The 23,242-nt window shown below is 40.0% G+C and overlaps 2 protein-coding genes across 2 annotated transcripts in view; both read left to right on the top strand.

The window, feature by feature from the left end:
- The first annotated feature begins 498 nt into the window (after nt 1–498).
- Nucleotides 499–8,865, top strand: fgf8a (fibroblast growth factor 8a). The gene is made up of 5 exons (XM_037783041.1): nt 499–1,566; nt 1,660–1,696; nt 4,484–4,664; nt 6,703–6,809; nt 8,460–8,865. Exons 1-5 carry the CDS (start codon nt 1,535–1,537, stop codon nt 8,742–8,744), a joined length of 642 nt encoding a protein of 213 aa, XP_037638969.1. The 5' UTR covers nt 499–1,534; the 3' UTR covers nt 8,745–8,865.
- A 10,419-nt stretch (nt 8,866–19,284) lies between these two features.
- Nucleotides 19,285–23,242, top strand: part of fbxw4 (F-box and WD repeat domain containing 4) — a 38,635-nt gene continuing 34,677 nt past the window's right edge. The window contains exons 1-2 of the mRNA XM_037783040.1: nt 19,285–19,716; nt 22,385–22,480. Of these exons, the coding sequence (XP_037638968.1) occupies nt 19,532–19,716; nt 22,385–22,480 (281 nt within the window). The 5' untranslated portion in view covers nt 19,285–19,531. The remainder of the gene's footprint in view (nt 19,717–22,384; nt 22,481–23,242) is intronic.

The raw sequence follows: 23,242 nt of genomic DNA, 5'->3' as shown, positions 1-23,242 counted from the left end.
TTTATTATAAAGCAGACTTAAGTCCTATATAAATACTGTGAAAGTATCGAAACACTCAATCGACAGGGAAATACACAGCCCGTATTCAGAAACTCTGCATTTGAAACAAGCTGTTAGGATTTCTGTCCATTTGTGATGTCACAAATATACAATATTTTGACAATTTCACAGTTTTCAACGTAAACATTCTTAATGTGTCCCAGTTTATTTCCTGTAACAGTGGATGTGAATGTCATCAGCTGACAGGAAGTACACATGGACCCAAGCTGTTGCCTAGCAACACAATTCCATTGAAATGTACTAAAACGGAGCGTTTCAGACAGAGGGTAAATACAGGTATATTCAGACAGACAGTTTGAGGAAAATAAAGTGTTTTTTGAACATTACAGCATGTAAACATGTTCTAGTAGAAACACAAAATACAAGTATGAACCTGAAAATGAGCACGATAATGGACCTTTAACCAATGTCAGAATCAGATTTATTTTGTATATAAGTACACGAAATTTGACTCCGGTTTCATGCAGCTCTCTCAATGCACTTATATAGAGATAGAAAATAACAAAGGACAACAAAGCTGTCAAATAAAGGTGAGGAATAGACAGCTGTTATGTACACTAGTGAAAAAGTACACATGTAAACATGTTCTAGTCGAAACACAAAATACAAGTATGAACCTGAAAATGAGCATAATATGGGACCTTTAATACAACCCTTATCACAACTCTTAGTGGTCATCATGATCATTTTTTTTATCATAGTGTTTTTTTTGTTTGTGGTGCCAGTGTGCACAGAGGGGTAACCCAACCCAAGCTCCTCCTCGCCTCTTTCTCCTCCTATACCAAGTCCTCAGGTATAGAGAGATGTTTTAAATCAAGGGGGGGTGGAGAGGAGGGAGGGTTGAGAGTGGGGCTGTCCGCTTTTGTTCTGCAGAAAAAAGGGGGCTTGTTCTTAGCAGATCAGCCTGCCATTTTAACCAGGGGGTGTGTGAGGCTTGACATGGGATGGGAGCAGAGAGAGGAGAGGAGAGAAGGAGCGTCCAGCCTGCAGCAGTCCTGACACCACAGCCGAGACGAGCAGCAGCATCGAGCCACTGAGTCTCCTCTATATATATTATATATATACACACTCACTCTCACACACCTGGATGCTGCAGAGGATTACAAACCACGAAGGACAGCAACTTGTTTGTAGGAAAATAGAAGAGGAAAAAACCCTGCAGCGCTTCTTTTTTTTTTTTTCCCAAAAAAAACTTTTACGCACAGCTCTGCTTCTTGCAAGTGCACTTAGACTTTGACTTTAACAGAAACAGGTCTCTCTATATCTGAGTGATCATTCATCACTGCTGTTTGAGCTCCGTTATGGACATTCATTTGATGGGAAATGTGCATGAGCATCTCTGTCAGCAGCACCTCTGACCTTTTTTTGTGGATGAAATCTTTTGGACTTGAGTGTTTGATTTGTGAAAACATCAGCTGGACTTCACAGCTCTGAATTTACTGGAAGAGCTTTTTTTTCTCCACCTCCATCCAACATGCGATCCATCCCATCCAGACTCAGCTATCTGTGAGTTACTCACTTTTACGCACGGTTATAATGCTCCTTTTACGCAGCACCGAAATGTCTTATTAATGCATGCTTTTTCTTCTTCTTTTGCAGGTGTCTACACTTATTTGCGTTTTGCTACTATGCTCAGGTATGTCACTGCCTTCATTTCTCTTCATATGCATGTTTTAAATGTGTGTTTTTTTTCATTTTTTGAGCGCTTACAATAAGGGTTAAGTTCAGAAAGCATATGGTTTGATCAAAGCTTGTCGCTATTAACAGAGAGAGAGAGAGGAGGAAAGGTGAGGAATATGACGTTTGCAGTTATGCTTTGCTGCAAGATGATTTATGGAAACCAACAGATGCAAAAAATCTAAAATCAAAAAATGTTAGCTAATGTAAAGCACAAATAGTTGGTGGTGACTCGCCAAAATATGCAAAACACTGGGAGGTTAAAGGTGTTTTTGGTATGTCACTGCATTCATTTCTCTTCATATGCATGTTTTAAATGTTTTATTTTTTATTTTTTTTAGCTCTAAAAATAAGGGTTAAGTTCAGAAAGCATATTGTAGTGGCAGCTTGCTCTAAACTTGCCACTACTAGCAGGATGTAAAGGTTTCTGACTCACGTAGACTACCATGTCCAACTTCCACCTTCTGCCTTCTGCAGACACTCACTCTCCTTGATCAGCTTCAAAGATGAGGCTCATATAGTGAGTGAAAAGTTTATTCCACGAAAATTAAAACAAACAAAAATATATCCACATGACTATAGCTGGAAAATAAGTAAAACTGTGATGTGTGTGGTCAGAAAAAAATGTTGCTCCCCATTCTGCTCCACTGAAGCCTAACTAGCATTAAAGGTCCCATATTATAAAAAAAGTGAGATTTTCATTTTTTTTAATCATAAAGCAGGCTCAAATCCTATATAAGTACTGTGAAAGTATCGAAACACTCAATCCACAGGGAAATACACACAGCCCTCATTCAGAAACTCTGCATTTGAAACAAGCCGTCAGGATTTCTGCCCATTTGTGATGTCACGAATATACAATATTTAGACCCTTAAAGCAGTTTTAAATGTAAACATTCTAAATGTGTCCCAGTTTATTCCTGGTTGCAGTGTAATGTCAATGTCATAAGCTGACAGGAAGTACACATGGACCAGAGTTGTTGCCTAGAACGCAATTCTGTTGCAATTCCGCCAAAATTCGCTAAAACGGAGCGTTTCAGACGGAGGGTAAATTCAGGTATATTCAGGCGGACAGTATGAGGAAAATAAAGATTTTTTTGAACATTACATAAGATAAACATGTTCTAGTAGAAACACAAAATACAGGTATGAACCTGAAAATGAGCACGATATGGGATCTTTAACATCACTTAAAGGGACAAGCCCACATTGTTCAATAGCAGGACGACTAGAGAAGCACATCTTAACAGGGAAAAGCCCACATCATTGAGTCTATATAGATCAAAGCCCATTCTATTACATTACTACTGACAATAGTAATGTATGTCAAACATGTTTGATGGCATAACACAATTTTTAAATGATAATCAAATGCCAAAAAACTGTAAATAATACAATATGGCTCTTATAATAAGCTCTAATAACAGAGAGAGAGAGAGGAGGAAAAGGTGAGGGATCATCACAACATTGTGTGATACAGAGATATCGGATGGCTCCCACGGTGTGCAGCCTGCTGGCAGGTTGCTGGTGAACATACCGGACCTGGCACAGGACGATGGGCACCGACTGGGCATCAGAGGGCAAATGCTCGAGAGTCATGTGAAAAATGTCGTGGGGTTCAAAGTAACAGTGGCCAATGTTTTCCACTCATTCCATCACAGACTTTGCATATGAAGATGTTCATTTATCCTCGTGCATAACCGTGTTTTGCGCTCTGGTGAGCTGCTGCGCGCAACCTGTAATCACAAAGTGCGTCTGTTTTGGAAGCCGTTAATTTCATTTGGCTGAAGCGCTCCTGGAACTTGTTACACTTGTCACACGAGGGGAAAACAAACAACAAGCTGTCGGTGCGTTATAGGATCTCTCTCTCTCTGTGTGTGTGACTGCGTTTAAGATTTTTTTCCAGAATCTCTCCCATTCAATGACTTAAAAAAAAAAAAAAAGAAAATCAAAAAAAAAAAAACTATACAATATATAATCTCTTGTACACTACTGAAACAGAATGATTTATGTTGCATGTACATGTTAATAATTTGTTAATGATGAGCAATACGACACGATACGATACAACTTTATTGTCAGTTTGCACTGAAATTCATTTTGCATCCATAGGCAGCTCAGTTTGAGAAAAAGTACACATACAATAGACATACTGTTACCATAGACAGACAGACAGACAAGTAAGACACATCAGACAAAAAAAACCCACATCACCATTATACATACATAACCCATTACAAAATGACCATCTGTCCTCTGGATTTAGATGTCTCTAGCAGCACATTAATTATTATTTAGCAACAAGATGGACTGATGGATAAAAGCCTGTTCTTTAGCCTGATGCAGGTTAAATGTAGGGACTCTGAATAGCCTTTTGAAGAAGTGGCAGTGAAGGGCAGAAGTTGATATTTAAAACATGTAAGGGATCAGAAGAGATGCTGTTGGCAAGTCTGAGCATACTCTTGTTATGAGCTGCTTGAAAGGAGGCAGATTTTGATTTGACTATAAAGTTTAGTTTTAAGTTTTACAGATATACTACTACAATGCATAATACATTTGTGTTATTGCTATACAAAATGACTATTTTTTAAAGGTCATTCATTTCCTAACAGTCAGTTAGTTCCTAAAGACACACAATTGGTTTCCAGATTATTATTTTTTATAATGTCAGTAAAATATAAGATACATAAATAAGACAAAATGTACACATATACTGATGATTGTGGTGAAATCTAATTTCTGACAGGTAACCAATCAGTCCCCGCCTAATTTCACGCAGCATGTAAGCGAGCAGAGCAAAGTGACGGACCGCGTGAGCCGCAGGTTGATCCGGATCTACCAGCTGTACAGCCGGACCAGCGGAAAGCATGTGCAGGTCCTGCCCAGCAAGAAGATCAACGCCATGGCCGACGATGGAGATGTGCACGGTAAGAGAAAGACCTGCAATTCAATAAAGACACGAGATCCTTTTTGTGGTACCCAACAGCTGAAATATAGTCAACTAAAGAGCCTTTAAATGTTAAAGGTGATCACTTTGATTTTTTTTTTTTTGATTTTTCAAGTTATATATGTTCTTGAACAGAGAATAATCTGGATTTATTTCATGTTATTTTCATTTTCAATTTAAGAAAAAGAAGAAGAAAAATCGTTCATTGTCCATGCAGCACACGGAAATTTCAGCTTCGGATTTGATTAAATGTTGAGATGCAATTTTTTTTTTTAAATTGTCACCTTCTATCTTCATTGGCCTGCAAATTTATAATATTTTTTATTTTCAAAAATAAATTATTATTATTATTATTATTATTATTGTTATTATTATTATTATTATTATTATTATTATTATTATATTTAAAGCGCAGAAGACTAGAAAAGCGCTATATAAATGCAAGTCCATTTACCATTATTATTATTATACCAATTTCTTACAATAGTTTCCATGATTCATTTTTACTTACATATTTCTTTTTGCTTCTTTTGTCATTTAAATTATTCCCAGCATTTTCCCCCTAAAATGGCTCAAGGCCAATATTCTAATAATTTAATAAAACTAGTGAAGAAGGGCTGAAGCAGTTAAAGAGCAAAATATCAGATGTGAAAATGAGCTAAAATTTGAGCTTTTTAATGTTTTTTTTTTATATTTTATAAAGAGGTGTAAATCAGCGAGAAGGAATTTCTAATGAAAATCTGAATTTATTCCCATTCATTCAATCATTCAGTCTGTCTTGTTTCAAGATACGGAAATTTTCAGACAAAATTGACAGCCCCTTATCATCAACACTTTCTAGAAGCCTTTACCCTTTAACCAAACAGAGGTGGTCTTCTTTAGTCTCTCTACTGTTGGAGGGGAAGAGGCTCCGAGCTCAGAGAAACTGTCCGCTGGATTGTAGATGGTGCTGGAGGTTGATCCTCCAGAGATCCCGCCGGTCTGGAAGAGCCATTAGAAGTCATCTTACTTCTTACCTTCCGAACATTTCCTGCATAGCTCTCTCTCTCTCCCTCCTCCACCCCCACCTTCAACCCCACTCCGTCCAGCCTGAACCAAAACGGGCCTCGTCTGGCCTCCAGTTTCTGTGTTCAGAGTGAATTCCACTAAAATATCTATTGAGAATGTGTTTGCAAACTATTCAGGTCACCTGAAGTAATTCTGTATGAATTGAGAGAGAAAGTCTCCCACGTCTGTCTTTGACTCAGACGTTCAGCTCAGCTGAAACTGCTGCTTCTGACCACAACTGTAACTCACAGACGTGTAGTGGTTAGTCAGTGGGTGGGTGACCCCGGTGACCCTGTGGTCGACGCCATGGAAACATTTTTATGAGACACTGTGGATTAAAAATGGAATTTATTAAAGGTCATCTGCTATTGGCTTTTAATGTTCTGGAGAAATATCTATGAGAAAGTCAAATCACTGCAGTAACATGCAGATTTATACGACTGTATCTGTCATTCTGCAAAAGTTAAATTGTTTTGTTAGCTTGTTGAAAAGCAACGTAAAACAAAAGTGCACAAAGCTCCATAAAGTCATGCTCTGTCCATGTCCATAATGTCCTGTTTCTTTCAGTAGGTCTCGGGATATAGAGATAAATGTGGGGCTTTATGTGTGAGGTCAATGCAGATTTATTAGAAAAGGAATTCTTGATGGGCCTGCCAGGGTCGCCTCTTTAGCTTTCAAAGAATCAGGAGACACGTGGTTTTATCATTTTGCAAGAATTTCAGCTTGCATAAATCCCCAGGAATGGTCCCACAGGTTCTGGTGTGTGTGTGTGTGTGCGGAGAGAGAGTATGCATGCTTGGAAACACACTCAAGCATTTCTGCGTGTGTTGTCGATGCTTTTATGTCCATGCACACACACATGCGTGCCCACTGTTAAGTCATTCATTCAGGGTTTGAATGTTTTAAGACTATTTCAGACTGTCCTCTCAGCTGGAGTTGTTAATAAAACTCTTTCTGTTTGATTTCTTTAGCTAAACTCGTTGTGGAGACGGACACATTTGGGAGCCGAGTGCGGATCAAGGGAGCTGAGACGGGCTTCTACATCTGCATGAACAAGAGGGGGAAGCTCATCGGCAAGGTAAGGAGAAAAGATGATCTGAATCTTGTGGACGTCTGTTTTGTAAAGGAAAACCTCGAGGCAAATTGCTGAGAGAAGAGAAATCCAAATCATCCAGCAGTCTTTGTCATTAGCTCTGATGCTCCCGACTAACATCTTACACTACATTTTATGAAAAGTGGAAAAAATATGATGTTGTAGAAGCTCTAAAGCAAAAGTCTGGAAGCTTTGTGTTGAAAACACAGTAAATATAGTAGATAGATATCAATGCAGTCAATGAATACATGATTCCTCACCTAAAATAGACAGGAAGTCATAAAGTATTGAGTTGGTTTGAGTCTTTATATGGGATTTTTTTGACAATAACACAATTAAAGAATAATTTCCATCCTTCAGACGGTATCTTGAAATCCACTGGAAGCGTTGGTTTTCTTTAGACTCGTGACTTAAAGGTGCTATTGATAACTCACAGCCACTATTCATTCTCCCTCCCCCGTTCCATTACATTTACTTCACAACAAGTCGTTGCCAACCACTTACTGACAACCTAGAGACACCACGTGATACCAACGTCGTTATACTATTGGCTCACAAGCCTTGTTAGAAGTGGGAACCAAGCATCAGATATCTTCCACAGAGATAAACAAAACATTCATTCTGGACCCGCCAAAATTTATGCAGCACCTTTCTAAAGGCTCTGTAGGTGTATTATCTTTTAAAAAATCTACAATCTACATAAAAATGTAATCAATAAGACCTTTGAGGACCTGCTAGGTAACGTAAGGTGTTTCCTATAATCAGTACAACAGCATGTTCAGAGGCTAATATACATGATAGTTAACACAAGGTTCCAGGTTAGGGTTTATGTGAGCATGTAGGTGTGTGTTTGAGGCTATCTCTCTCACTGTGACGGCTAATAAACAGAGCTGCCAGCCTCTCTGCACCCCCTCAACACACACTCTCCCCTCCACCCGCCCAGCACCCTGCCTCGCACACCATCTGCCCCGAGCTACCGGCCCAGTCACAGCCTGCCGCGGCCCCAGTGTGTGTGTGTGTGTGTGTGTGTTGCAGAGAGAAAGAATGAGTCTTTTGGGTGCATCATGACTATTTTTAACACACTGCTCGTTACAGTAGGCCAGTCCGGTTAGTTTCAGCTGACCTTACTGTACATTTTGATCACTGGTAAGGAAGTGCATCATGTTTTTGGAGCTCACACTTCACCCGGCTGTTTATTCACCGTCTCATCCCAGAGCTGCACTGGTGTCTAATGGGCCTCTAACTGGAGGACTGGGGAGGTGTATTTAAGGATCTATTGATTGCTATTCAATTCAAGCTCGGTTAAATTTAACCACCGGTGCAACAGGAGATCAAACCGGGAGTGAAAGTGACACTTGGGGGCTGATTAAGGCTTTATGGCTGGAGGATCCAGCTACTGACCCACGAGGGCTGCTGGATGTTTGCTGAAGGGGGAGAAGAGTCATCGCTTACTGTCATCCCCCTCTCTCTGATCTGTAATGACTGTAGCATATGCCGCATGCATGAGGGGAGGGCTGTGTGTGTGTGTGTGTGTGTGTGTTTGTGTGTGTGTAGGGGACAGGCTGCACAGGGAAGCCTTTATACATGTGATATTTCCCATCTGTAAATCTTCTCTAACCGTGTGTGTTTCTGCAGAAAAACGGACAAGGCCGCGACTGCATCTTCACCGAGATCGTCCTGGAGAACAACTACACGGCGCTGAGGAACGCCCGCTACGAGAACTGGTACATGGCCTTCACGCGCCGCGGGCGGCCACGGAAAGGGTCACGGACTCGCCAGCACCAACGCGAGGTCCATTTCATGAAGAGGCTGCCGAAGGGGCAGCAGCAACCCCAATCGAGCCACCACCGCCCATTCGACTTCATCCAATACCCCTTCAGCCAAAGGACTAAACGCACACGCTACTCGTCAGAGCGCTGAGGAGGGGAGATAGAAAAACACAGAGAGAAACTGACTGAATTACCAGAACTCTCCTCTGCTCTCCAAAAAAAAAAAAAAAACCTCTAAAGACATTTTTATACTGAGCATTACTATATCTTAATATGTAGGTTGTTTTCTATTTTTCTCAAAGTAAAAAAAAAAAAGCTGTACATAGACAAAAACATGAGAAATCTATTTTTGTACTCCAGACTTAGTACTGACCTGTGTAAAAAAAACAAACAAAAGGTTTGTTTTTAGATGCACAAAACTAATTGTCTGACTTATCGGGACATCTTAGTAGAGTGTTTTTGTGTTTATTTCATTTTGACCAGTGGAGTCTCTTTTTTGGACTCTCGCCTGCTGCTCAAGGAGACTTGAAGGGCCCTGATTGACCGCACTGCCAGGAACACAAACTGTCACACGCTGTGCGGCGGTGACACTGCAGTGTTTACGCATCCCGACTGTATCTCTCTCTCTCTCACACAGTGATGGAACAATGTGGCAGCTACATTTGATAATCACAGGTTTCCTGTTCTGACTGTAATGTTGATGTGTACAAAATGCAGTGTGTGTGAGGAACCCTCGACGCGCCCACTACCCCTCACCCTCTTGTGTTCTTGTCGCCCCCCTGAATGTCTGTTTTTATACATATATAAATATATTTTTATTTGAGGATGTGTAAAATAATTTTAAGGATGGAATATTTATTTAAAATGTGTAATAAATGTACATTAAAATACTGATATTAAACTCTTGTTTGGTACAAGCTCGCTTTGGGCCCATTTGTGAAACCCTGAAAAGACACACAGCAGTTTGCTGACCAACCTATAACCTCTATGCATACGTACTGAGCTCAGTGTTGAGGGGAAAAAATCTCAGGTTACTAAGTTACATGCAAAACACAGTATTAAATACTGTTGTTACTATTAGAATCAATGTATCATCATACAACGTTTCGCATGATTTCTTACAAAAACGTATTCCTCATTAATTTCCTACGAATGTCCAGTAACACGTGACGCACATGTCAATTTACCCTCCAGTCTTTTCAAAATAAAACTACTTAGGTCTAGGAAAAGATTGACTTGATAGGCTTAGGCAACAAAACTGCTTAGTTAGGTTTAGGAAAAGATCGTGGTTTGGGTTAAATTAACACCGGATGTGGCGTAACTTAAGTACAGAAGATACGTGACAAAAACTACTTAGCTAGGTTTAAGAAAAGATTGTGAATAACTCCGGAAGTGGCAAAGTTTAGTATGGAAGTTACGTGACAAATAAATCAACGTTGACTTCTGGTTTCACACAACCTGTTCTCACTCCCAACTCCTCAAACACCGCTGATTGGGCAGCACCTCTCGATATCAGAAACCGATGCAAGGAGGTACCCGTTAGCGACAGTATGTGATGAACCGGGCTTTCAACTAATTCCAATGTAAACCCACCCGCGGCGTTATTCAACGGTCGGAGCAAGTGACGTGGTATTAATAGCGTTAGAGTCCACTAAGGGGCGGGCGGTAGGGGTGGTGGATGGGTCAAACAAAGACTTTCAACCAAGAGACCGGTTTTCATGTCCCGTGTGAAACTAAAAGTAACGTTGACGTATTTTGGTATACTACTACTATATTGTCAGTCCCGTGAGTCACGTGAGTCGTTATCGTCAATTCCTGTGAAAACGGAAGTTTATTTTGAAAAGACACTATGCATGTAACAAGCGTATCTTGACACACCGTCCCTAGTCCGTCCAACAGTAATGCAAGAGGGGTACCCCCCGTACGTTGGTCTCTGATGCTGAAGGGCACTGACCAAACGGCGGTATTTGAGGAGTTGGGAGTGTGAGAATGTGTGATTTCACACGGGGTACGAACAGCGGTCTGCTGGTTGAAAGTCTAGTGTTTTTTGACCCACCAATCCACCCCGACCTCCTCGCGATATTTGTCGCTCTGCTTTCATATACGTAAAGATACACAATGTTTTGTACCAGCAACCTGTAAAATACGTCACTTTCTAACACGTCAAACTATGACAGTCCTCTGCGGTTGCAGTAAACACGCGGTTAACGCTGTAAATTCAAACACTTGCTTAGGTTTAGGACACAAAACCACTTAGTTTGGTTTAGGGAAAAAAAAACATCATGGTTTGGCTTAAAATGACTACGTTTGTAAAGTGAAAGTAAAACACAAGAAACTCACGAACAGCGGTCTCCTGGATGAAAGCCCTGTGTTTACGCCTGTTGGGTTGTATTTGTTGTGCTGGTTGCAGCCACCTAATTAACCTCACCTAGGTACACTGATTGTGAAATTGCCAGAATACACGCTGAAGAAACAACCATGTGGCAGTATTAAATCAAATTGGTGTCCTATAGTTTATTTTGTATATTATCTACATTAAAGATCTTGTCTTCTTTAATCATGGGTTGAGCGTGTTGTGTCTTAATTTCTCCTAAAAGTGAAGCCAGGAGATCTACAGCAGGTGAGCTATTAGTAGTGCTAACTATGCTAGCCTCGGCTGCTAAATACTGCAGTATGCATGCAACCCCTGCAAATCCGACAGCACTCCGGTTGTTGTCATTTTGCCAAATCTACACCACTGATAATTCATTTAGTGTTTACATAATGTCAGTTTGTTTGTTAGTCAGCTGTATGTGGTCAGCTATCCATCACTGTCTTCTTGTTGCACCAGCAGGAGCCTATATGACAGTAATTAGGGGTCTTCACATTTGTAGATGCTCTACGTGAAGCTGAAGTAGCCATCATAAAAATACAAGCCAAACAACAAGTGGACCAAAGCTGGAAAAAGGAGCCAAAGAGACCCAAAGTGGCCCAAGACCTTAAAGTTTGCTGATGTTCTTCCTCCAATGACTGTAGATTGAAACACTTGCTGTTTTCTCTTTCTTTTCTAGTGTTGGCGTTAACCTTCTTACACCCTGAGCAGAAAGGAAACGCTGTGGCCTTTGGTTTCTCCCCGTATGAAACCTGACCAGGGAAAGCTAACAGGGAGGGTATTCTTAGTCTGATCCCAACAGGGATAACAAGGTCACCCCCCCTCCTTCCTAGCAGATAGCAGCATGTCAGTGTCAGAGCGCTTTGCTGTTGTAGGGATGATACCGCCGTGTTTGTTTTTAGGCTTTAGCTTCCATCAGGTTCTGTAACTCTCACTATCTCCTCTGTTATTCTTTCATCTCCCGCCTTTTAACACCCCGGCGTTTAATCTGATTGGACAATCCCACCAGGCACTAATGTGTGTGTGCAGGTATATTTGTGTGAAAGAGAGTTAGATCACTATATGGATTTGCTGGTGTATGGGTATTGGCTAATGGTCTCGTATTGGTCCAGTTAGTGTCATCCACCACTCACTGCTGAATGTGTGTGACTTGTGTATATGAGAGGGTCTGTTTCTCTGTGTTAGTTGGTGTGTTTGTTTGCCAGCAGGAGAGCAAATAGTTCAAGCAATGCTGATTGAAAGTTGGCCATCCATTTACTTCAAGAGGACATTTGTTGCAGACTGTTCTCCTCTCACGCTGTCATACGGGAGATCAAAGCTCAGTTTAGATCAATTCAGGTGAGTGTACTGAACTGGTTTTAGGCCATGTCCACACGGGTATCTTTGCAAACATAGCTTTTTCTATGCGTTTTGGGCTTTCGTCCACACCCAAACAGCATTTAGGTCAATGAAAAATAACACATTTTCACTCCCAACTCATCAAATACTGCCGTTATCTCCTTTGTGAGGCATCACTAATGAGGCGACATGTCGTGCAGCGGTAGCAGAAATAGGCTTACATTCCTAAATTCAGTGACCATCTTAACAGACAATATATGGTTTAGTCTGAACCTGGCATACGGTATAGTGTAAAGATTACAAAAGTAAAACACTTGGTTGTGGTTAAGTTATGGTTAAAGTTAGGCAACTTGATTGTTAGGGATGGATGGTGATGAGAAAAATGTAGGACACTCTTTTGGGGTCGTTTTCAAATTGTGACCTGCAGAATCATCCAAAATGAACAAATTTCCTAAAATAATTTGCTACTATGTTACTTATGTATTAGTATACAAGCGGTTTTAGATGGAACTGGCAATATAGTTGTAACCGTTCTTATGGTGCACTCATATTGCAACTTTTCATCTTCCTTTGTTCACACAAATTGGCCCGTTGTGACTGAGTGTTTGTGGTTATTAACCACACAACAGCCAATGGATGTCAAATTACGGATCTCTGTATTCTTTACGTTGTTTGTCGTAAAGTGCTTTGTGCTGGGAGATGAATGAATGAAGTGAAACAGTTAATCAGATGCCGTTTTGGATGATGACTTTTGCATTTACGGTGGCTCTGTGTGGTCTAACAACTCTGAAAGATGTAGAAAAAACCTGTTTGAACCTGTTCCCAAAACTTTAATGATAGACAAAAGTTTTGGAGTCAGTGTGTAAACGTGGTTGACACAACATGAGGTCGTATTTATTTCTAAACGTGCAACAATTTTGGATGAAAAATTCTGACTTGGTGTGCAAAAGCCTTTAGAGCACAGTCAGAACCAACCCATGAAGATAGAACATCAACAACAAAAAGTTTAAGAAGAGTTAGATTGTTTTTTATTTTTAACTGACCTTAGTATGTACAGTTGATTAGGGCTGCAACTAATGATTATTTTCATGATTAATTTATTGGTTAATTATTTTCTCGATTAACTGATTAATTGTTTTGTATATAAAATGTCAGAAAATGGTAAAAAGAAAATAAAAAGTATTGTTTTGTCCGACCAACAAAAACACAAAGATATTCAGTTTGGTATTACATAAAGAAAAAAAAAACATCTCTGCATAGTGCATGCTCATCTTTATGGCTCATTTGTTGTCATGGAAATCTAATTTAATCCCATTTTGAAAAAAAAAAAAGATCTTTGTCATGATAAACCCTTTTGTGACCCTCCACTTCTTCAGTTAATCCTGACCTATGAAAGGCCGTCTAACCTAAAGCACTAAATTAAATGGTCTTGACAATACTTGACATTAATCTGCTTAACTCCTTCCACATTGGATTAACAGAGGGATCTGTCCCTTAGGAAGCTCACAGACACCGAATCAATCAATTAAAGCCAACGCGTTGTGATAACTCAATGACCTGATAGGAAGAGAAAAATACTGATAAAATGCGGTTTTAAAAGGAGTGTGGTTTTGCAGGTGACTTTATGGTGTTGCTTCTCAAATCCAGGATTTGCGGAGCCTCTGGAAGGCCAGTAGACTTTGTGTAAATTGATTCAATTAGGGCCCATAGTCTGCCCTCTCCATTACAGCCCCCACCGCTGCCTCCAGTGTCTGTAAAGTCACAGTGAACCTCAGCGAACCTCACTGAACTGGCTTGTGGGAAAAATCACACCTTCTGTGTCGCCAATGCTGCCATGCAAATGTGGAGCAATTCCAGTGCTGAAAAACGGGGGTAACATCGCTTTCATCCATTTTATTGAGCCGCAACCATCATCCTTAACCCCGGATAAACAAACAGAGCCACCTTCTTCATTTGCTTAGGGAGCAATTTAACCTCTGGCTCGACCCCCCCTGTGGAGGCCGTAGAATAGCAGGGGTGACTGGAGAACGCGACCCTGCCTCCCTAAGCAGCTTCCAATGCCACAAGCCGACACAGAAGCTGCCCCCATCAAAAAGCAGTTACAACCTCCAGTCACTCGTATACGCTCGGAAACATCCAGTAAGATGGGGATTTTCCCAGAAAGCAAACAGCTCCTGTTGACCCTCTAAGCTGAGTTCTGGTTGTAGAAGGTGGGAGAGTTTTATAACAACTATAATCTCAACTTCTCTAAGGACCTTTGTCAGGAGTATCATTTGCTCAGAGATACCTCCAAAGTTGTCATTTTTTCCTTCAGAAATAAAAATTATTGATAGATTACTGGGTATACTCGGACTCTCGGTCTTCAAGATATTTTTTTAAGTAAAGAAATTTATCAAAGTTTATCAACTGCTTCAGAGGTGAATGAGAAATGTACAGATAATGAATGGTCCAAACTGGTGTCAAGGGAAATAAAGACTATTCACTTTAAAATATTTAACGGGTTTTTATTGGATGTCATTGGCAGCTTGGATGTCAAAGTTTGTATCTTGAATTTTGGCGTGTGAAAGGACTTTTTTTACCCACATTTTTAGATCTTTTGCTGTACAACTACTTCTCATATACAGTTACATAGTGTGCATAAAAAGTAAAGATATATGTATTCATTGTTAGTAATGCTTCATTTACAAATAAATTGCTCGATCGTAACAAACAAATAAAATCTGTATATGCTCTCCGGTGTGTTGAAAGGTTTTCTCATTCCTCGGCTATTGTTTGAACATGTTTTGATATTGGTAACAATACGGTATTTGAGTTTTTATACCTCAGTTTGGAAAAACATAAAAAACACCAAAGTCTTATTTTCTGTATTTCTTTTTATTATAATTTTGAGTTTTTAACAACAAGGGGGCATTTACATTCTACAATTGTAGACAAATTACACATTGTGTCTTTTTTCAGCCAAAAACTATTAAAATAAAAAACTAAATCGCTCTTTTTTTACACCAAAAATGTAATCCCGATAGTGGGAAACAACAATTAGACCACCATGCAGAGAGATAAAACTAGTGGCTAGTCACTCTTTTCTTAGGGGAATGTGATTCAGCTGGGAGAATTTGGACTTGTGGGGAATCATACAGGGACGTTGCTAACAGGAAAAGTGGCAGTGTTCAGCACAAATGTGAAGAAATTCAAAAAGATTGGTCAAACTGTTTGGCTGAAAAGTGAGTTTTTCTTATCAAACTATATCTAGTGTTTGGGCAAATGGGACTACTGTTTTAGCAATAGACTTATAGTATATTTTAGTAAAAAAAAAATCTTTATCTCAGAAACTACAAAGAGCACAATCAAGTATTTGGTATCGATAAACTCATAACAAGTTGAATATCAAAGATGTGTACACATATGAGGTGTAAATAATATTTCCTAATGAAAACAATGTGTTTTTCCTCATTTTTCAAAAATCCTGATTTTCGACTATTGACAAAAGTGTGATTTGTCATGTGATCTAAAAAATGTCCAAGTTGTACTGTTGTATGTTAGTACCAAATTTCAAGACTTTTGACCAATCACAACAAATGTTCTGGTATTTTTCCTTATCATACATAATATAGTCTTTGGGGACAAATGAGTTAATGTTGGATTTAACATTGGATTTGTCTTTCTGTAAGTTTTATTAGTGAGCAACTTAACACTGTTTCACCTTGTAAATGTGATAAAACAGCTTGTATGTGGTTAGTGACTGCCAGCTGTGATTTCATACTGTACCGAGCTGCTAACCAACAGTCTTGTCTGAGGATGTTCAAATGTAACAGAAGCAGTAAGGTGGATGGATTCTCTATCAAAAATGACAGGCCAGCCCATTAAATCCAAGCCCCCCATTCAGCAGTGCTAACAAAAGCCACCAGTCCAACCAGGCTGGATAATTGAAACGCAAACAACTGATCAAAGTGAAGCTCCAGCTCGACAGTTTCATTGTTTATGTACGGGCCTTATGCGAGACCTGTTGACTTTTCCAATTGGAGCTGTAAACTTTTGTTTGTCCATGCATTTCCAAGACTGATTGTCAGTCTGATCTGAACAATTACCAGCTAAATGTGTTTGCCAGCTCAGGCAGAGCCCCCCCCCACCCCCCCACTCCCTCTTTGCTGCCCTAAAAAGATCAAAAGGGAAGACCCCCCCACAACCCCTCCCTTCCATAGCCCCGTTGAAACACCCCCACCGCAACCCCCAAACGTCCCCTCCACTCCCCGTAACCCTCCTCCCAACCTCTTCATTTCCTTTTAGCCATGACAGTTCAGCTGGAAAGCCAACCATAAATGATTTTTTTCGACGGCCCAGTGTTTGGGACATGTCCTTTTAGAGAGCACAGCTTTCAACAAGGGGACATGTCTTTAAAAAAAAGAAAAGAAAAAGAAAGAAAGAAGAAAGAAAAACGATCTGCATATTTCAATTATGTGCGGTTGTGCTCAGCTGATCAAAGAGCTGCAGGGATGCCACTCGTAACTGAAGGCTTGAGGACCCTCATGATGTGAATGAGCACAAATTGATGCTACTGATGCTAAACGGTTAAGCGCCTCACAAAATGTCATAAGGTCAATCAACTTTTGGTAGTCATTTGACCGTGACACAACCTTGGCAGTTTTAGTGGCTAAACAGCCGTCAGGGCTGCTGGGCTGGATTCAGCTTTCATTCTATTGTCTGAATAAATCACAATATGAGGTGAGGAGGGGAAAGCTGGTGCATGTGTGTGTGTGTCAGATCAAACAAAATCTGGTGTCATTGTGCGCTGAACTGATTCACTGGATGATCATACGCGGAAAAAAAACACCATACTGGAATTTAGTGAAATCAACGAACCTGACTAATTATTGTTACTGAGCAAGAGGAAGACTGTGAGAACAATAAAAAGCGCTGGAAAAAAGCTAACAAGTGGTTATTTTTCAAAATACTTTTATTGCAAACTACTGATGAATTATACATCCATAAAATGTCAATATATATTTGCATTTTTTTTTGCACATCAACACTCACACTCATACATACAAATATATGTACATGCAAGAACATCAAGAAAAAAAACAAATTTCTGGCCTCATATTTAATCCACTTAAAACAGCGTATTTTGCACTTTGACTCACACACGTGGTTCTTGAATTAAAGATTTTTAAGTTTTTTAGTTTTTTTTTTTTTTTTTCAATAAGACAGTTTTGTTTTTCACTCTCAATAATAATTGTTTTTTATTATTATTGTGGATGAACTGACCCCTTAAAACTTCTTGTTTGTTTTTGTTTTTTTTACAGACATGTTAGATGTGAAATGTTGAGTACAATGAATGTCTCACTGAACTCATTCAATTATGTAGGTTAAAACTCTCCTGGACGCCATCTCTTTCCAATTTTGAAGAAAAGTAAAAAAAAGAAAAAATGTCGATCTATCTAATCGATTAGTTATCAATTATTAAATTAATTGCCAACTAGTTTGATAATGGATTAATCGGTTTGAGTAATGTTTTAATGAAAGAAAAGTAAAAATTATCTGATTTCAGCTTCTTAAATGTCAATATTTTCTGGTTTCTTCACTCCTCTATGACAGTAAACTGAATATCTTTGGACAAAACAAGACAATTGAGGACGTCATCTTGGGCTTTGGGAAACACTGATCGACATTTATCACCATTTTCTGACATTTTATAGACCTGCTTCTTGCCTGCTTGTTCTCGGTTTCACCTGCCAGTCCCTAGCCTGCTCAGTTAGCCCTCGCTGATTGATTATCTGTTGCCGGACTCTGCCTTTAACTTCTTACCAAGTAAAAAAAACTGTTTAAACATCTCTGTATGCATAACGATCTGGCCGGAATGGACTCAGCACCCAGTTCGGGGTCTTGTGATTTTTAGGTCGTAGCGGGCTCAGTTTTAAAGCTAGAGTGAAGATACTGGCATCATATGAAACGAGAAAACCTAAGAATCTATTGGTACCAAATAACGCTCCAAATTTACACTAAATTTTGGCAAAGAAAAACTGTCATGGCCACTTTCAAAGGGGTCCCTTGACCTCTGACCTAAAGATATGTGAATGAAAATGGGCTCTATGGGTACCCACGAGTCTCCCCTTTACAGACATGCCCACTTTATGATAATCACATGCAGTTTGGGGCAAGGTTTCCCGTGTCTTGTCTTGTGAGCCGCAGCGAGAAGCGTTATCGTCTCTGACCACGGCCGGAGGGAGACACCCGCACCCGGTCGGAGACGATAACGTTTTCTCTTCCTGCTTCAGCCCCGGAGGCTGAAGCAGGAAAAGTCAACACTAGGATCAGCAGTGATTCATGGAGAGACCTTCGTCCTTTGAGACCTTTGTCTGGTCAGCTAACAGGTGAAATATAGAGTGATATTGTGGTTTTAGCTGACGTGTGTCGCCTCTATGTAGAGCGAGCACAAGCGCGAACCCGACGCTGACTTTCGTTGACTTAACGGCCACAGGTGTCCCTGTTACAACCAATTTCTGATTCTTACAAACAGTCCCTTTAAGGTACATTTTGAACATATAAAAATTTGTGATTAATTTGCAATTAATAGTGATTAACTATGGGCAATCATGCCATTAATTGCGATTAAATATTTTAATCAATTGACAGCCCTAGGTAATAGCTGTTATTTCTATTTCAGCGTAAGTACGTACATTGAGAATGCAAAAAAAACAACAAAAAACAAAACAAAAACGCAGTCAGTCAAATTCCTTGTATGTGCACACATTCAAATTCAAATTAAAGGTGCAAAGGTAAAGGCATTCTCACATTAAAATACGGAAATAATGCAAGGTAGGTACATAATAAAATAGGAATCAAATAAATAAACTCATTTATTTCAAACCATGGAAGCACTATCTATGCATTCATATAACAACACAAGGTGCAGAATAGTATTTGGAGAGACAAAAATCTGACACATCCAGTGACGCACAGAGAGACGTCATCACGTCGGGTTACGTAACGCTGTCGTCATCATCAGCTGTCAGTTCACTGCTGGCATGGCTTCCTGTTTGGTCTCTCCTGCTCACCTCCACCACTATAGTCCTGCTGCTCTCTAAACATGAGACAGTTCGTTCACCGTGTTTGTTCACCGGTTTTAGAAAGTAGCACCGTGTGCGGAGGCAACAACACACAGCCTAGAGCCGGACACAGAGAGAGAGAGGAGACAACAACAACAACAACAAAGCAGTGCTGCTGCTGCTAGCATGCTGCTCTCACAGCTACCAGAAGATGTCCTCTATCACATCCTGTCTTATGTGGACTACAAGTCTCTCAGTCGCCTCTCTCAAGTCTGTAAAACCATCTACCACTTTGTGAACCGGGATGCTGTGTGGAGGAAGATTGCCAAAGAGTTTCTAAACACTGGAATCACTCGGAATGGGACTGACATGTAAGATAAACTCATGGCTAACCTCATTAGCTTAGCTCAGTGACAGTGTTTACTAAAGGTCTCTTTGGCCACATGTACTCTATGTTGGTTAGTAGTCAGTTTACCTTCCTGTGCATGGATTCAGGGCTCACTACATTCATAGCATCAATGGGTTTACACTGTAGTTTATGCTAAACCTGTCTGAGTTTTGGCTGCAGGCAGTCTGGATATGTGGTGGTGGCTGCAGGGCCACTGGGGCTCACCAGTCTCTGTAAGATAAGATAAGATATTCCTTTATAAGTCCCACAGTGGGGACATTTGCAGTGTACAGCAGCAAAGAGGATAGTGTAAAAAACAAGATGCATCAGCTAGCACAGTAAAAAAAGAGCTAAACAAAGTGTAACAAAATATGAACCATTTAAAAAGAAGGAAGTATAGAAATAGGAGCAGTATATACAGTATTGACAATAAACAGACTATTAACAAAATTGCACAAGTGGAAAATGATATTGCACAGTGAGAATGAATGAATGAATGAATGAAATTCCACCTGAAAATATCAGGTGTCAGTTAACAATACAACATGCAATATATATATACATACATACACATACACACACACACATACATACACATATACATACATATACACACACACATATATATATACTTTGCCTTACACTAAAGACAAAATCAACGGACATTAACATCAAGTTACGTCACGCAGTGGCATGACAAACCTCAGTAGCTCAGCATTAGCCTGAACTGGTGCAGTGACAGTGTTTATTAAACATCTCTTTGGCCACATATACTATACTTTACTACATAATGTTGGCTAGTAGTCAGTTTACCTTCCTCTGCATGGATTCAGGGCTGACTACACCTATAGCATCAATGGGTTTACACTGTAGTTTGTGCTTAACCTGTGTGAGTTTTGCTGCAGGCAGTCTGAATATGTTGTGGTGGCTGCAGGGCCACTGGGGCTCACCAGTCAATTCAATCCAATTTGCTTTATTGGCACTACTGTCAGGTGAACAATATTGCCAAAGCGTCAATCAGGTAATAAAGTCAGCCTAAGTCCACTCTAAGGTCCTTATCTTGTCTTGTGGTATTTTGCTTTAGTCGTACAGTATATTACAGTACCAAAATATTCAGTTAAATAAGCACAAACCAGTTGACGGACATTAAGCCTGGAGCATTTTGGCCTTTGGAGTTTTGGGGGTAAAACATTGTGCTCACCAAGTTAATTATAGGTCTGAGAATGCAGTGACGTTGCTAAAAGGAGTCACAGGAACCAGTTAGACTGTCAGACAGGTTGTTAACAAACCTCCAGATTAGTCCAATTTATTTGGAATAAAATGAAGGCAAATAACTAGCAAATTATTACCCAAACTGTCTATAAATTGTGATGAATGTTGTAAACAGACCAACGTTTCAGGTGTGCTCACTTTCAGTTTGACCTCCTGACCTCCTTCAGTTTGAGCCCCCTTATGGCATTTTATACTTTCATGAGATAGCCAACCGAAGAGAGATATAGAGTGCTACAGGAATGAGTCCTAAAACCCGGAAATGAGTTGGTATCATAGCACTTCTGGTTCCCTCGCCTGGAAATCAATGTTTTTTTTAATGAGTTTTTAGTTCGATGCCTGAAATAGGTTTTGTGGTTAACACAAGCTTAAGAGATTTTAACGCTTTGTTTCATGATATAAAATACGTCAGCAAATATCCCATTCATGAATTTTGAGGCTTTTACATGTCTTAAAAAAGGCGGTTGCTAAAAAGTGGTTAAATGAGTCTACTAAACGTCATCACGCCGGCTTGTCTGCCTTTACAGCCTCGTTGTGTATACTCATGCTCATGTGACCGTGGTGTAGTTCGTTTATAGCCTAACGTTAACTTTTTACTTCTTGTGATTGCATTTACACTTAAAAAATCATAGAAGCTGTGTTCATTTGTGAATATTATCTTGCTGAATAAAACATGCAAGTATCAAAAACATTTGTTTGTCACAGAGTTTATTTTTTGCAATAATCCAAAACCCAATGGAAAAATCCCATTGGCTTCTTGTTGAGGGAACCAGGGCGATGCTAACTTCCTAGTTGGCCTACAAAATACGTCATGCCTGTAGTACTCCATTATGATATTGTGTTTTCATAACCAACAGAAAGGATGGCTCAAAACTGCTATCTAATTACTATTCTTAAAGAGAACGGAACAGCTTGTCTGGGGCAAAGCAATCATCCCTCCAGTTAATGTGTGGATGTGACTGACATACAGCCCGACCTGACTGACTGGTCCAGAGCCACACTGACATCCCACTGTCATCCCTCAGGCTTTTCCTCCAGTGGCTGAGGCAGGCTCACACTCTGGTTGCCTCTCAGATGCAGGTGATAGTGTAATGGCACTTTTCAAAAAGCGAAATGAATGCTACTGCCAGGGAATAGGGATAATCTGGTAGTTACTTCTTCCCAGAATTGTTGTATTGGTGGACAGAGCCAGAGTGCACAGAGGTAGTCATCAGTTATGTTGAGTGTGCATTTAGTGCATATGTCTGATGTGGTAAATCCCATTATGTGCATCTTGTGCTGTGTGTTCTGTGAATGATTTTTGTATTGTATTACTCCTACGCTACGTTCAAAATCCACAGTGGTCAAACCGCAGGAATGTTTAACTGTCACTGTCATTGCAGATATCCCTCCATCCCACTGAAGGGGAGAGTGAAGGTCGCTCAAAACTGGTATGATGGGGTCTGCAAAAAGGCAGTTCCTCTCAAATGGAAAACAAAGTGAGTATTTTGCCTACATGCTGTTTAAAGGCTGAAATGCTTGTCCTTTTTTTTTTTTTTTTTTTACTCCATATCACCTAGACAATATGCAATGTAAAAGGCCCGGACAAACCAAATTGACATCAGAGAACTAGCAGCGATGAAGGCTGCCTGTGTCTTAGCCAAAAACTTGCACTTGAACACACCGCAAAGACTACAGCCGACGGCCAACTAGTACGTACGTTCTGCACCTGCGAGAGAGGAAAATACTCTCCACACCATCAGGTGGCAGTAGTCTGTATTCATCATTCAAAAAGGGAAACCAGAAGACCCAGGATGGCAGATATACAAGCCGTTGTTATGATACGTACATAAAATAAAGCAGCGCTACCCGACCATTTTCACACCACTCTTACTCACCACTTAGCTTAACTCCAGATGGCCATGTCGTTAATTATCAGAATAATCAGATGAGCTGAAGATGTAAAATGAGAAGAGTCTTCTGTGTTTTTCCTCTTGGCTCATAGACTGACTCGTTGGCTTACTTTCCTCACTTCTGTTTCTCCTCTTGTGCACTGATTCGTTTAAGCTGAACCGACGGCCCCAAACTGTCCGACAGCCGACCGTCAGCCTGGTGTGTCAGGGCCTTAATGCATGAGAAATGGAATATGTATAAAATGAGAATTCAGAGCTTATATACTGTAGATTGATATCCATCTTCTTATCTAACTCTCATGTGTCCCCAAATGTTTGTTATTCCTTCAACAAACATAACGTATTCTT

This window comes from Sebastes umbrosus, chromosome 10, assembly GCF_015220745.1.
Source record: "Sebastes umbrosus isolate fSebUmb1 chromosome 10, fSebUmb1.pri, whole genome shotgun sequence".
NCBI lineage: Eukaryota > Metazoa > Chordata > Actinopteri > Perciformes > Sebastidae > Sebastes > Sebastes umbrosus.
This window is presented reverse-complemented; position numbering and strand designations above follow the sequence as displayed.

Coding starts and splice junctions, on each gene's coding strand:
- fgf8a (XM_037783041.1), top strand. CDS start 1,535: ATGCGATCCATCCCATCCAGACTCAGCTATCT. Junction 1,697..4,483: donor CGTTTTGCTACTATGCTCAG/GTATGTCACTGC, acceptor AATTTCTGACAG/GTAACCAATCAGTCCCCGCC. Junction 4,665..6,702: donor CGACGATGGAGATGTGCACG/GTAAGAGAAAGA, acceptor TGATTTCTTTAG/CTAAACTCGTTGTGGAGACG.